The sequence below is a fragment of the Xenopus laevis genome, chromosome 3S, assembly GCF_017654675.1.
Source record: "Xenopus laevis strain J_2021 chromosome 3S, Xenopus_laevis_v10.1, whole genome shotgun sequence".
NCBI lineage: Eukaryota > Metazoa > Chordata > Amphibia > Anura > Pipidae > Xenopus > Xenopus laevis.
This window is the reverse complement of record NC_054376.1, coordinates 130,430,392-130,445,896: the sequence shown is the minus strand read 5'-3', so window position 1 is coordinate 130,445,896 and position 15,505 is coordinate 130,430,392. Positions and strand designations below refer to the sequence as shown.

Sequence of the window (15,505 nt, the reverse complement as noted above, 5' to 3'; positions counted from 1 at the left end):
GGAGGGACTCACAGCTCCTATGACACCTTGGCTTACCATGATTCTACTTGGACAATGAGTTATCAGACCACATCAGACAAATGGCACAGAATATTAGGGCCAGAGACAGAGCACACAGGACTACAGCCAGTGCCACTTTATTGCATTTCATCAACAGATCGGCACCACACAGTCCTATCAACCCTCTCACCAGGCAGTGGTTTTCGACTTCTCTGAATTGAGTCTAAGGAGCACAATCCCATTGCTAAAAGTTCATCATGATTCAACAAACATTTCCAACCCCAAAAAAATAATAAAACAGCTAAATGATAAATGGCGTTTAAATAAGTCTCACTGGGAGGAAGCGGTTAAATGTGGTAGTGAGACGGGCAGTCGCTAGTGTCAGAAACAAGTGGCACTCACACTCAAGTGTCGGCTGGAACAGGACAGCTGCAGTCGGCCATATTTCCAGCTAGTGTAGACAGGGGTAAGATTATGGGGAGGTAGATAAACTAACAATAAACCTAACAATACAGTGTTCGTCGGGGGGGGGGGGGGGGAGATCAACCTCTTTCCTTCTGGGTTTCCAGCCCCCACTCTAAAAACAGATTGTTTCTTCAATGTGAGACAGTGCAAAAATATTAGTGTAAAACAGGACAAGCATTAGGGCTCCATAGTGTTCTTGGCTGTATATATACACATACACACATTTATACACATACAGATATATATATATATATAAATGTGTGTGTCTATGTATAGCAGTATACATATCATTGTGTATATACACATCAGGTATTTATATATGTACATACATACATAAATAAACCCTCACTTATACATATATATATATTTCCCTGTGACAGTGCTGTTACGTTACAGTGAGGCACTTTGGGGTAACACTAGGGTCACATAACGTCTATAGGAACAGAACAATGGGCCGCCCTTTGCAGCTGGCAGTTAGGCAGAGCAGCTGGCAGGGAGGCAGAGCAGCTGGCATTCAGCTGGAGAGAATATCGGGCCACCCCTTTCCCCGCAGATTGTAACGGTGCCTTAGGGGGACACCTATCTCCAATAGTAGCTAGTTATGACTGGAGAGGAACAAGCACATTCCTCCTCTCAAACCAGACTAAATGAAAAACAAAGTAAAACCACTCAAAATAATGGGTGAAAACTCCTAAATATTAGTGGGATCGAAAAGAAAAGAAAAAAACGGTTTCCTGTGCAGATCAGGTTCCTTCCCATCTTCACTAAACTTACAGGTTCTTCCTCTGTACCTCCATGTCTATCTCTCTCACATTCCCCTCGACTTTCTCCAACGTTCCTTCTCCTTCCTCTTCTTCACTCGACTGTCCCATTCTCTTTCTCTAACATTCCTTCTCCTTCCTCTTCACACGACTGTCCCATTCTCTATCAGCTCTGGGGCAGAGTTCTGCCTGCGCATTCTGGGGGGTGCAGTATAGGGGTGATATTTGTAGGGTCTATCTTGTGGGGGTGCAGGTTGACGTTGTTGCCTCCCCCCCAGCTCAGTTCCTCGGCCTCCTCTTCCCATTTGTTGGTATTCCTCGCCGTTTTGTCGACTCTGTCTGGGCTGAGATCTTCTCCCCCTGTTTGAGCCTCCATCTAGAGAGTTCCTGCGCTGCTTGTGAAAGTCTCCTTCCCCCTGACCCCTCAGCCTCCGACCTCCCCTCTTGTCAGATTCCTCTTCCCCTCTCCTACTGTCATTGGACCAGCCGCAGTTCAAATCCTCTACTACATAAGTGGTGCCCGGAGCCCAGGAGAAGCGGTGCTGAGGGTTACTCTTAAAGGGAAAGCGAAGCTTGCACTCTAGTGGTGGGATGAATCTTCCTGTGCCTGGAAGGCGTCGGCCACGGTTCATCTGTTGTTGCTGCAAGTTCTGTATCCGGCTCTGTTCTTGTTTTAACCAACGCATTCTCCCACGGCGAAACACTGCGTCTTCATCCATCATCTGTTCCACACCTTGCTCTTTGGGAGAGTGATCAGGGGAAGGCTCACTCCTGCTGGGCTCAGGGATCTCGTTGTTTTCATTGGAGTACCAAGGTAAGGACTGCTCATCCAAATAATCCTCTTCTCCTTCATCCTGGGAACAGAGAAGAACAGTATTAGGGATGCCAACATCTTCCATATTATTATACAAACCCACACACATATATTAAAGGAGAAGGAAAGGTTAAAACTATGTAAGCTTTATAAGAAAGGTCTATATACCGGTAAATACACCAGTAACCCCTCAAAGTAATGCTGCTCTGAGTCCTCTGTCAAAAGAAACATCACATTTCTTTCCTTCTATTGTGTACTCATGGGCTTCTGTATCAGACTTCCTGTTTTCATCTTAAACCTCCAGGGCTAGGGCTTGAGCATGCTCAGTTTGTTCCTCTCTCCCTGCTGTAATCTGAGCCCAGAGCTATGAGTGAGCAGGGAGAGACTCAGGCAGGAAGTGATGTCACGCCAAGCTAATATGGCAGCTGCTATCCTAAACAAACAAAGAGAGATTCTAGAGCTGTTTACTCCGGTATGGTAAAGCATTCTGCAGAATAAATATAGTGTTATAGCTTGCACTATTGTGACTAATCTATTGGCAATAAACTACACCGGTACCTTTCCTTCTCCTTTAAAGGAGAAGGAAAGCTACGGAGGCATTTTATTGGCAATAGATTAGCTGCAATAGTGCAAGCTAGAATGCTATATTTATTCTGTAGAATGTTTTACCATACCGGAGTAAAAAGCTCTAGAAACTCTCTGTTTGTTTAGAATAGGAGCTGCAGTATTAATGTGGTGTGACATCACTCCCTGCCTGAGTCTCCCTGCTCTGGGCTCAGATTACAGTTGAGAAGGGAGGGTGGGGGGAGAGGAGCAAACTGAGCATGCTCTTGCCCAGGGCAATGAGGTTTAAGCTGAAGGCAGGAAGTCTGATACAGAAGCCCATGTGTACACAATAGAAGGAAAGAAATGCAGTGTTTCTTTTGACAGGGAACTCAGAGCAACATTACTTTGGGGGTTTACTGGTATATTTAGATGGACCTCTCTGATAAGGCTTACTTAGTTTTAACCTTTCCTTCTCCTTTAAAACAGTGCCCCCATTAGGAAGTGCCATTTTGGAGTCACACTGGAAACCGCTATATTCTTAAAATAAACTCAAAATATTTTTAAATGAAACTAAAAATGGCATATTTTATACAGTGAACTTATTGCACGAGGCTAAAGTTTGAGCTTGTCAATAGCAGCAATGATCCAGGACTTCAAACTTGTCACAGGGGGTCACCATCTTGGAAAGTGTCTGTGACACTCACATGCTCAGTGGGCTCTGATTGGCTGTTAAGAAGCTAAGCTTAGGGCTCGTCACTAATTATCCAGCAGAAAATGAGCTTCCCTGGCTGTAATATAAGCGGATGCTACAGGTTTGCTGATTATTAAATTCTGATGCTAATTGCACTGGTTTCTGTGCTGCCATGTAGTAATTATGTGGATTAATTACTAATCAGCCTTATATTGTGACATTTCTATTCTATGTGTACTGTATATTGTGAGTGGCTCCCTAAGCTCAGTAAGTGACAGCAGCACAGAGCATGTGAATCAGTGAATCAGCAGAAAAGAAGATGGGGAGCTACTGGGGCATCTTTGGAGACACAGATTGTTACTGCTAAAGGGCTGTGGTTGCCTTGAGCTGGTACAGAAGCACAAAACATCATGTACAACATTTCTAACTACTTCTTTTGTTACGCTTTAGTTCTTTAAACTCTGTCTCTTGATCACACATGATCGATACAGGTATTATAGGTGTAAAGGGTTCAAACTCATGAGCTACACACATAACCCTCTATAGACAGCGCTCCAAGCCTTAAGACTCTTTCGGTCATGTGGCTTTCAAATGAACAGCTGCAGTGGTCACATTCTGCCCATCCCGATCTCAAATAACCTCAACAACTATTGAACATGCTACAGCTTGTGTTGAAGATGAATATAGGGAGCAGGAGAGCCCTCCCAGTGTGAATGTAAAGAATGAAGTACAAGGCAGGAATGAGACCAGTACATGGAACATGGCTTCTATAGAGGACACGCACAGTGGGGCTCATTTATAAACACTGGGCACATTTGGGCAGTAACCTATGGCAACCAAACAGATGAATTCTTTCAGTGCCCAACCTACAGCTTGCACAAAAAAAAGCTAATTGCTGATTGGTTGTTATGGGTTACTGCCCAGTGTTTATAAACGGGCCCCAGTGGACAAGCCAGAGGAGTTCATCATGTTCTCACCTGGGCAAGAGGCATGACCCTCTCCATCTTGATCATCCTGTCTCTCAAGCTTCGTATCTCCTCATCCTTCATGTTGTTTTGCAGTTTCACCTCTTGCAGAATGTCAGTCAGCTTGTCAATATGAGCCTTTAAGTCTTGCACCCCACCACTGCTCTTAGTGCCTGGGTCTTCCTCTCCGACACCCACAGTATCCCAGACATCTCGGGCCACCGCCTTCCACAGCTCCTTCTCATTGACATCCCGCTTGCCGTAGGTTCGGCACAGCTCCTTCATCTTAATCACGGACATTGCCTCGATCTCCTGCCGGCTGTGCTTGAAGTCATTCAGAGCCACCTCGTAGCAGATCTCTTTTACCGCCTGCATTTTCAGGTCGGCCAGTGTAAGCCAACGTGGGTCCTTCCCTAGCCGCCGCCTCTGTGGTATCTGATAGACTCTGATTGGCTCTCGTTTCTTCCCGCTGCTTGGCAACCCACAGCGACGCACAATGCTCTGCACCCGACCCGGCGGCACTTTTTCACGTAGAGAAGAAATTAGGCGCCAACTTTCCTCACACGATCGCTTGTCGGAGTCATCCCCACTGTCTGAATCTGCATACTGCTCACACACACACACAGGAGAAACAACATTTATGGTTATCAGTCACGTCCCTGTACCTTTAATAATATATATACTTCATAATGGAGTAAGCGATACCCAAATACACCTCTGGGCACACAATATGCTCTAGCCTTTCTCTTATATTGTCTTTCCAAGAGACTAGATTCACTTAAAGTGGAACTATTGCGACAATGAAAATGTAATATTAGTTTCAGCATACTGAAATAAGAAACTTTCTAAATACAATTAAATATTCTGCATTGTGTCTGAAATAATCAAGTTTATCTTCACTATTCCTCTCTCAGCATCTGTTTCTCTTCATTCTCTCTTCATGCAGCAGTTGGGTGTCAGATATTCACTGACAGTTAGATCCAATATATCTTATAGGGGGGGCTCCTTTCCTAGCAGATGTATTAGAGCTCACTCAGATAACTGATTCCAGTAGAAACAAAATGTAACAAAATAACTGCCTTTTGCACAAATCCTGCATGTAGAGAGACATGATGTCTGGTGAGTTTAATAGAGTGATCTCTAATACATCTTCTAGGCAAAAGGAGCCCCCCTATAAGATATATTGGATCTAACTGTCAGTGAATATCTGACACCCAACTGCTGCATGAAGAGAGAATGAGTAGAAACAGATACTGGGGGGAATAGTGAAGATAAACTTGATTATAACGCACAGTTAGATCCAATAGATCTTATAGGAGGGCTCCTTTTGCCTAGAAGATGTATTAGAGGTCACTTTATTAAAATCACCAGACATCATGTCTCTCTACATGCAGGATTTGTGCAAAAAGCAGTTATTTTGTTTGTACTGGAATCAGTTATTTGAGTGAACTCTTAACACATATGCTAGGAAAGGGAGCCACCCCCCATAACATATATTGGATCATTCATCCGACACCCAACTGTTCCATGAAGAGAGAATGAAGAGAAACAGATTCTGAGAGAGGAATAGTGAAGATAAACTTGATTATTTCAGAAACAATGCAGAATATTTAATTGATTGTATTTAGAAAGTTCCTTACTTCAGTACGAGGAAGTTTATATTACATTTTCAATGTTGCGATAGCTCCCCTTTAAATGACACAAAAAAACGAGCCAATTCATGAAAAATCGATGTGTGTATATTGTTCACTCCTCACCAGTCTCTGCTGTTCCAGGGAAAGGTCTGCCTCCTCCTTCTCCTTTTTGTACTGATACTCCAAATCTTGCAGTCTGTGGCAGAACAATAGAAATGATAGAATTATCTATTATCTCTTTATATAAAGTGTATTCCTACCCCATCGGTGGGTGGGGGTCACCGACCCCATTTGACTTATGTCCCGTGGGCCTCTATATAGTAACTATAAAAATACAATGTAACCCCAATTTTATATTTCCCATGGGACCACAGTGTTAAACTGTAACATTGTTTATCCCTTTCTTGTGCTGCCATTTATGGAGCTTAGGAATTGCGCACAATCCTGTGAGTATTTACCATATCAATTTGACACTATATTAGGTTGATTAGTAAGTCATTCATATTATAGGTACACAGCAGCACAATTAGCATCAGAATTAAATAATCAGCCCTGTAGCATCAGTTTATATTACAGGGGAACCTCATTCTGGATAATTAGTGACGAGCCCTAAGATTAGCGTCTCAACAGCTGCTCAGAGCCCACTGAGCATGTGCAGGGTCACCGACACTCCTAACGAAATCCAAAATGGGAAACTCCTGTGACAACTGTAGGCCGGGAGTATTACTGTTATAGAAATGCTGAACCTTTTGGCTTCAGTGTATATAATGACATTTCTAGTCATATTCATTTTTAGTTCTCTTTAAAGCAGGGATGCTCCGAATCCACTATTTTGGATTCGGCCGAACCCCCAAATCCGTCGCAAAAGATTCGGTCGAATATCAAACCAAATCCTAATTTGTATATGCAAATTTGGGATGGAAAGGGGAAAACCGTTTTACTTCCTTGTTTTGCGACAAAAAGTCACGCAATTTCCCTCCTTGCACCTAATTTGCATATGCAAATTAGGATTCGGTTCAGCTGGGCAGAAGGATTCTTCAGGATCCTGCTAAAAAAGGCCGAATCCTGAACCCAATCCTGGATTCAGAGCATCCCTACTTTAAAGGAGAAGGAAAGGTTAAAACTAAGTAAGCTTTATCAGAAAGGTCTATATAAATACACCAGTAACCCCTCAAAGTAATGCTGCTCTGAGTCCTCTTTCTTTCTTTCCCTATTGTGTACTCATGGGCTTCTGTATCACACTTCCTGTTTTCAGCTTAAACCTCCAGGGCTAGGGCTTGAGCATGCTCAGTTTGCTCCTCCTTCCTCCCTCCTCCCCTCCCTGCTGTAATCTGAGCCCAGAGCTATGAGTGAGCAGGGAGAGACTCAGGAAGTGATGTCACACCAAGCTAATATGGCAGCTGATATCCTAAACAAACAGAGCTTCTAGACCTTTTTACCCAGGTATGGTAAAACATTCTATAGAATAGCTTGCGCTATTGCAGTTAATTTATTGGCAATAAAATGCCTGCGTAGCAGATAACTAGAGCATCGTTTCTATGGCAACCAGCAATGCCATCTCTTCATTGGCTGCTAGGCTGGGGGGATGTGTTTAGTAATCTGATTAGAACTGAGCATGCTCAGTAGCCAACAGCCAAAGTAAATTCCTAAGGGAGGGGGCTGAGTGGATTAGAGGAGGAGAAGGAAGCCTAAGTGATTAAATGAATGCTGCAGTATTACTATTAACCTTTGAACAACCAGAGTGGCAGGTATTTAAACATTTCAAAATCCACCAATTACATTTTTATGTGAGGGGTTTACGTGTCCTTTAAATTCACCGCGATTCAATGGCAATTAAATAGTTATATTGGCTGTGTATGTCAACTATGCCATTTGCAGTTGTGTTACCTTTTCTCCATCTCCAGTTTGATGTCAATTCCCTGTTTCTCCAACAGTTCCCGCTGAGCAAAGTTCCAGTCTACGGGTTCTGTCGGTTCGGACGGTTCTGACGGTTCTGTCTGATTTTCAACGGCGACACTGTTTCTCTCCCTCTCCAGACGAGCCTGTTCCGGGTGATTGAAGCGGAAGACGTGGTTCTTTCCCATAACTATCCTAGTCCCTGTATAGGATTAAAGATAATGTCAATAAGCCGTCGGCCTATTATAGGGTTACTTCAGATGTCCTAGCGGAGAATGTCTGAGGTCCTGAGTAAAAGACTTTTATCAAATTAAGCGACTATGCAACGCTGTAAATCATTGTTAAAGGAACAGTAACACCAAAAAATGTTAAGTGTTCTAAAGGAATGAAAATATAATATTGTGTTGTGCTGCACTGGTACAACTGATGTGTTTGCTTCAGAAACTCTACTATAGTTTATATAAACAAGCTGCTGTGTAGCCATGGGGGCAGCCATTCAAGCACAGGATACACAGTAGATAACAGATAAGTACTACTATAGTTTATATAAACAAGCTGCTGTGTAGCCATGGGGGCAGCCATTCAAGCACAGGATACACAGTAGATAACAGACAAGTACTACTATAGTTTATATAAACAAGCTGCTGTGTAGCCATGGGGGCAGCCATTTAAGCACAGGATACACAGTAGATAACAGATAAGTACTACTATAGTTTATATAAACAAGCTGCTGTGTAGCCATGGGGGCAGCCATTCAAGCACAGGATACACAGTAGATAACAGATAAGTACTACTATAGTTTATATAAACAAGCTGCTGTGTAGCCATGGGGGCAGCCATTCAAGCACAGGATACACAGTAGATAACAGACAAGTACTACTATAGTTTATATAAACAAGCTGCTGTGTAGCCATGGGGGCAGCCATTCAAGCACAGGATACACAGTAGATAACAGATAAGTACTACTATAGTTTATATAAACAAGCTGCTGTGTAGCCATGGGGGCAGCCATTCAAGCACAGGATACACAGTAGATAACAGATAAGTACTACTATAGTTTATATAAACAAGCTGCTGTGTAGCCATGGGGGCAGCCATTCAAGCACAGGATACACAGTAGATAACAGATAAGTACTACTATAGTTTATATAAACAAGCTGCTGTGTAACCATGGGGGCAGCCATTCAAGCACAGGATACAGGGGGGTTTAGTTCTTTAAGGAATCTGTATGAGAGACACTGGGCAGCTCTGTCACTCAGTTCCAGGAGTAGAATCATTTAAAGGGGAAGGAAACCTAGTTGGCGCAAAAACCCTCCCCCCCTCCCGTGTGTTGCCCACCCTCCCTCCTCCCCCCTGGCCTACCCGTCCCGCTGGGCAAATGCCCCTAACTTGTTACTTACCCTTCTGCGCAGGTCCAGTGCAGGGAGTTCACAGACGACATCTTCTTCCACGCGATCTTCTTCCTGCTTTGAACGGCGTTTTGGCGCATGCGCAGTAGGAGCATTTTGCCGGTACGGATCTACTGCGCATGCGCCAAAAGTCACGAAGTACTTTTGGCGCCGGTCAAAGCAGGAAGAAGATCGCGTGGAAGATGTCGTCTGTGAACTCCCCAGGGTAAGTAACAAGTTAGGGGCATTTGCCCAGCGGGACGGGTAGGCCCAGGGGGGATGAGGGAGGGTGGGCAACACACGGGAGGGGGGGGGAGGGTATTTGCGCCAACTAGGTTTCCTTCCCCTTTAAAGGCAGAGGTCAATACCTGATTTTAGCACCATGGCCTGTGTCACCAGTTTGCCATTGACGTAAGTCTCTGCTCCTTCACAAGGTTCCAGGGTGACAATTACTGAGGAGAAAGAAAGAGAAGTGAGGAGTTTTGTCTCAATGATCCTCCTGTTGTATGAGAAGAAGAGCGACCCTCACCTTCCCCACTGCCATTTGTGTCACAGTGAAACAAACAGTGCTGCTCCATGATGAACTGACCACTCAGCTTTATGTCCACATCAACCCGGCCAACCCTGAGAGGCACAAACACAAGGGCAGCTGTTAGCTGGGGGCAAAGGAAACATGTGATGTGATGGGAGACAGACACGGGGGCTTATGTATAACCGCGGGGCTAATTTGCACCTGGGCAGTAACCCATGGCAACCAATCAGAGATCTGCTTTTATTGCTCAACCTGCAGCTGACTGAAAAATCCACTCACTGGTTGGTTGCTATGGGTTACTGCCCAGGTGCAAATTTGCCCTGTGGTTATAAATGAGCCCCAGTGTCTTTAGCAGTGGGTGCAAACAGATATACAGATGTATAGTTGCACAGAAACGAGGGCAAAGGGCATGAAAGCAATAGGAGATGGTACCGTGTGACTCCCTCCTTGATGTGATACAACAGGCACTCAGACATCAGGGGATCTTCATTTAGATTCACCAAGTGAGGGATCTGTTGGGGGAGAGGAGACAAATGGTCACTGGCAATTTCGCATCTTTTCCTGGGAATCATTTCATAGCAATACATGTGCCCTATACCCAAGGCAATAGCTCTGTCACACTACCAGCCTCCCTCTCACATACAATACACCATGTATACACAACACAGGGTCAAGTGCAGGCAGCAGCAGTCATACATACACTATAGCACAGACCCAAAATGTATTCATGAACATACCCAAACTTGCCCCACATTTAAATCATAGATTGTCTGCTTTAAGGCCCCTGGAGACACGTTGGTGTAAGATTTATTGTGTGTATCACACTGTACTGAATAAGAACAGGAGAGAAAGGTCCATCCCTATTATCAGTAATCACAGCTATGTCTCCGGCCCATTTGGTATGGCAGTTTTGTGTATTGAGTAAAGAATACAACATACTAACGTATGGTGTCCTTAGAGTTCCCTCAAGTTCAGAAAGTGAGATCTTGAAGTAGGAAAGTGAGCAGCCTCGAGTCTGAGCTGAAGATACAAGTAGCACATATTCCCCGGGGAGAATGTTTTCTGTTACCAAAGCAGCACAGGATTTAAACTCTTGCTTATTGTATAACTGACCAATGAACTTCATGATTACAGAGTCAGGCATGGTGGGCAAGAAAAGACTAAGTCTGGGGTTGCTAATGCCACATTGAAACAGGTGCTACCAGCTTAATTATTTAATTCATATCTTGGCCGCTTATACTTTTTAAGTATTTTGGTATTTAGACGCCAATTTACTTCTGTGAGTGCTGCAAGTGGAGAAGGAATGTCCGCAGCGGTTATTCATAGCTCGTTCAGTGCTGCGAGCGGTAAAGGTAGCACGCAGATCAGCCATAAATCTAACACACGGGACCCAGTAAATTACCGCTGCGGACATTCCTTCTCCACTCGTAGCACTCACAGAAGTAAATTACGCTGCGGGCATTCCTTCCCTGCTTGTAGCACAGAAGTAAGTCCTGCAGAGGTCTGTAAAATCCTCAGCACAGCAGCAACAACTTCAGCAGTCTAGGCAGAGATGTGGAGCGCTGCACCTCAGATTTTGCAGAATCGCCCTTTTCGCCATTCTACAGTGTACATCAGGAAGCAGAGATTTAATATGTTTTTTGGACAAAGCATTGAATATAACAAACTTTATGCACAATAGAGCTTTTATTGAAGCAGTTTAGAGTGGATTTGGCACACAAAATTTTTTAGTGTTACTGTTCCTTTAAGGGTTAAGTACAGCCCCCTACCCATTGCAAGGGCTCAGATATCAGCTTCTTTGTACCAATTCTAGCCACAAGACTATGGTATAGCAACCTGAATCCTATACACACCATCACCTTCCATACGTCCCTCCATTGAACCTTACTGAAGGTTTTCTTCATATTTAGGGAGACCACCACCCTGGGGTAGCCCCCTGTCTGAGCTAGATCAAGGTTAGTGTATAATCTACGTAAATAAATATGCTTTTTACACACCTTTTTTGGTGAGAAAACTCCCACGGTGCCACCATCTTCTCTCACAGCTACTCCCATCTCTGCCAAGAGAGTTTCCCTAAAACGACACAAATAATCAGCATTTCATTGACGATTATTTATTTAAAGTGCACAGCCTGGGAATTAAGGGAGCAGCAAGTGGACGGGAGGGATTATTAGGGTTTTTGCAGAAATATTCAATAAATCAGCCTGAAACACTACTTTTTTTTAAGCACAATTCTTCTATATCTAAATGAGTCTAATGCACTGGTACATTTTTATTTTTTACACAATATGTCTCCTTTAAAGTCTTATTAATTTGCCTGTTAAATTATGTTATATATATATATATATATATAGCAACAGGGGAATAGGATAGAGCTGCCATGTCGCTCTTTGTGCATTCTAGCATTTTTGTTGCAGGATTTATTTTCTCCACTAACTTGCCCTTAATGGTGAGTGTGAAGTCTTCTGTACTGTCCCAGGGGTGGGGAAGGAGTCCATACTTGTGCTGAACTATTCTACTCATTTGTGGTATGCAGAGCGGGTAGTTGTTCAATGACCACATTCCTACTGAGAGGTAGGCAGGCACCTGTAAGCCAATGCTGCTGGGGATGGGCAAGCAGTAGCACCACACATTCCTCATAGGTTGGGTCAGATCTATCATTTCTAGAGATTTCAGTGAATGGGGTGTTCATGGTATATATGGTTTCTGAGTACTGATTTCCACCAGGGAGCCATGTAGGTATGCAAGGCAATCTGCTAGGAGCCAATCACAGTCGGCCTTCATGAAATATCAGCAGTGACACCCTGCACTACAAGCTAGTGCCTACAGTATTCCCTCCACAACGGACCCCCACTTTGTTTTGTCACACACCTCTCCATTCTGATGGCTTCCGTCTTGCGCAGCTTCTCCTCCCATGTCTCATTGAGCTCAGCAATGATCTTCTCTGTTTCCTGTAGCCTCTCCATGGCTTCCTCTGTGCAAATCTCTGCACCATCTTCCCCCTCCGGAAACGGCTCCGACTGCCCGTTCTGAGTGGGGGAACTGAGAGGAGGGGGGGATCCGGGTAAGGGTGGGGGAGAAACGGGTGCAGTGGCAGGGCTTGGAGGATGAGAGACAGGAGTACTGTCATCTGGTACAATATCTGTAAAAGGGAAACATTAAATAAATAGTGAGATCAAAGTTTTCTTTTTACTAACCAATTAATCTCAATCTTTTCATACCCATCAAACAACACAGTTGAGGATTACTTGCACCCAAAAGGTAGAGGACTATCTGGGTACACCCACAAGTCACAAGCTTATTCTAGTAACATAAGACAACCTGGTTAACATTGTCTTCCAATCATAACCTCTCTGGACCTCTGGAAGTGTCTAGTACAGAAAATAGGGTGAGATTTGGGGATTATGCCTAACTGGTTCCCACGGGACAGAGGAAGCGCCACAGTATATGGAGAGGTTGTGTTATATCTTATCCTGCCTTCAGGGGTCTTCAATTTAAAGCCCAGGTGCTGCACTCGGGGAATGTCTTTTATTTTGGGAACATTTTAACACATAGGGGGGATTCACAAAAGTGATGATATTGAGACAAAATAAAATGTAAGATTTCCCAACATATTCACAACCTCTATCTCCGCTTTTGTGAATTTGTCTTTTAAATAGACGGCTTTTAGATTTTATCTTTTGCATGACATGTTAGACTATTTTTTTCTGAATTTGTCTTTAGCTCTTACTACACCTGTAAGTCAGACATCAAATTGGAATTTTTGTGGGAAAAATATTATTTTATTTTACATCATTGTTTTCGGTATAACCCGGGCTTCCTAAATCTGCCTACACGTTTGTTTAATTCCAATTTGGTAACAAGATATAAGGTTCTAAATGCAAGAAATGCTATTTTGCATAATATAGGGATTTGTATCAGAAATATGCTTTATTATCTTAGGTCAAGTGTGTAATTGCTGCTAAAACTAAAAAACAATGGCCGGGAGGCTTTACTTTTCCTTTAGATATATTCACTCGAATTGCTAATATTGTCTCATTCATTAAGCTAAAACTATAATAATGATGCAAATGTGAGATAAACTTTTTACATGTCAAATTTTATAAAAAATTTTTGTTTAATCAGTATTTTACTTGTTTTGTTAATGAGGCTTTTACACCTATAGGGTTAGACAGAAATGTGTGACCAGATTATAAAATGCTAATCCCTATTAATATGATAAAAATTCCCCAATGGAGCACCTACAAGAGAGTGAAATGAAGATTGAAGAAACAATGCAAATTATCTTAGAATTGATCTGACCCATGGGGAAGAGTTATACTGAGCTTTACTCCATTTTTTAAAATGTAGAGGAGAAAATGTCGTTTAAAATGTCGTTTTTTGCAGCAGTTTTATGTTGTTTGAAAGACAAGTTCATAAAACGGTCTTTCTTTTACTAAAATATGAAAAGTGGCGGTTTAGTCGGAATTAAGGCAGATTTCTGTTTGTGAATATGGAGAAAGTATTTGATACCAGTTTAAGACCACTTTTGGCTGTCGTCATCCCCTCCTGATGCTGTAGTAGAGATATCCCTTAGCCCACTCAATCAGGTCAGTCATTTACCTTTATTCGCTTTACCTCTCACAACTCCTTAATCTGCAGCCCTTTGGGATATACAACACCCTGAATCTTACCGGCGAGGCCCTGGGTGCAAAGCAGCTGCCTCAGTCTGGCCACTTCTTCCTTCAGCTCACGGATCAGCCTGGCGTTGGGGTCTTCGTTGATCACAGCGTTACACTTGATCTGCTTGGCACGGTCTGCGTATCTGCAGTGGAGCAACCAGACCATAGAGTTGCACATAAACACAAAGACTAATAAAGTTGCCACTGTTATCTGCTCTTGTTGTTCTGTAACTAATCAGCAAAAGGCTTTGACACAGATCTATTTAACCCTTTAAGTGCCACAGAACGTAGAATCTACGTTCTGTGGATCAAAGGACCAAAGTGCCACAGATCGTAGATTCTACGTTCTGCAGCACTTCCGGGTTTGCGAGCGGAGGAGCGGCTGTTAGAGCCGCTCGCTCCGCTCCTTCACGATCCCCTGCCCCTAGACAACGAGCAGAGCAGGGGATCGTGTGGCCCCTGGGGCGCGATCGCCCAGGGGCCCCAAAGCAGCAGCAGGGACGCGTTTCCTATGCGTCCTGCTGCTGCCTGCGCCGCACTTCCGCCCAGCTCCGCCCCCACATGGCTGATGATCGTTGGAGCTGGAGATCTGCTGCGTGGGACCCTTTCTGATCGATCTGCAGCATCTACCCCAGGTAAGTGTAACATTTACACACACAAAAACACACAAACACACCAACACACACTTATTACAGTAATATACACTTACATTCACACTTACACACACTCACACATAGATTTTTGGGGATTGGGGGGGTCACACACACTCACAGCACCCATGTACACTTGCACACGCGCACATGCGCAAATAACATGCAATTTACCCGTTGTGCACACGCATATGTACATATATGGCTTTGTGGCTTTTTTTTTTTTTTTTCTTATCGCATCGTCTCTTTTTGGGCTAAAAAAAATGTTTTATTGCCGTTCCGAATAGCGTATTCGCTAACCGTACTGTGCAATAGCTTTTGTATGTTATTTTGGTGGTTATATTGCAATTTTGGGTATTTTGGTGCATTTTTAGCCATTTTATTGAATTTTTAGCCATTTTATTGCATTTTCAGCTCTGCATTTGTGTTGTTCACTTGTTTCTGCCCGTATAATCGATTTGGCCCAGCTAAAATATTCAAACGGTAATTCTGGTGGCCGATT

The 15,505-nt window shown here is 43.5% G+C and overlaps 1 protein-coding gene across 2 annotated transcripts in view; it reads right to left on the bottom strand.

Moving 5' to 3' along the window:
- Positions 1 to 121: 121 nt before the first annotated feature.
- LOC108703558 (kinesin-like protein KIF1C) overlaps positions 122 to 15,505 on the bottom strand; it is a 42,338-nt gene continuing 26,954 nt past the window's right edge. For both annotated transcript variants that reach the window (XM_018239743.2, XM_018239744.2), the window contains exons 13-22: positions 14,366 to 14,496; positions 12,564 to 12,834; positions 11,690 to 11,765; positions 10,125 to 10,204; positions 9,690 to 9,784; positions 9,529 to 9,612; positions 7,764 to 7,974; positions 6,000 to 6,072; positions 4,255 to 4,848; positions 122 to 2,080 (exon numbers count right to left, since the gene is read on the bottom strand). In XM_018239743.2, the coding sequence (XP_018095232.1) occupies positions 1,370 to 2,080; positions 4,255 to 4,848; positions 6,000 to 6,072; positions 7,764 to 7,974; positions 9,529 to 9,612; positions 9,690 to 9,784; positions 10,125 to 10,204; positions 11,690 to 11,765; positions 12,564 to 12,834; positions 14,366 to 14,496 (2,326 nt within the window). In that variant the 3' untranslated portion in view covers positions 122 to 1,369. The remainder of the gene's footprint in view (positions 2,081 to 4,254; positions 4,849 to 5,999; positions 6,073 to 7,763; positions 7,975 to 9,528; positions 9,613 to 9,689; positions 9,785 to 10,124; positions 10,205 to 11,689; positions 11,766 to 12,563; positions 12,835 to 14,365; positions 14,497 to 15,505) is intronic.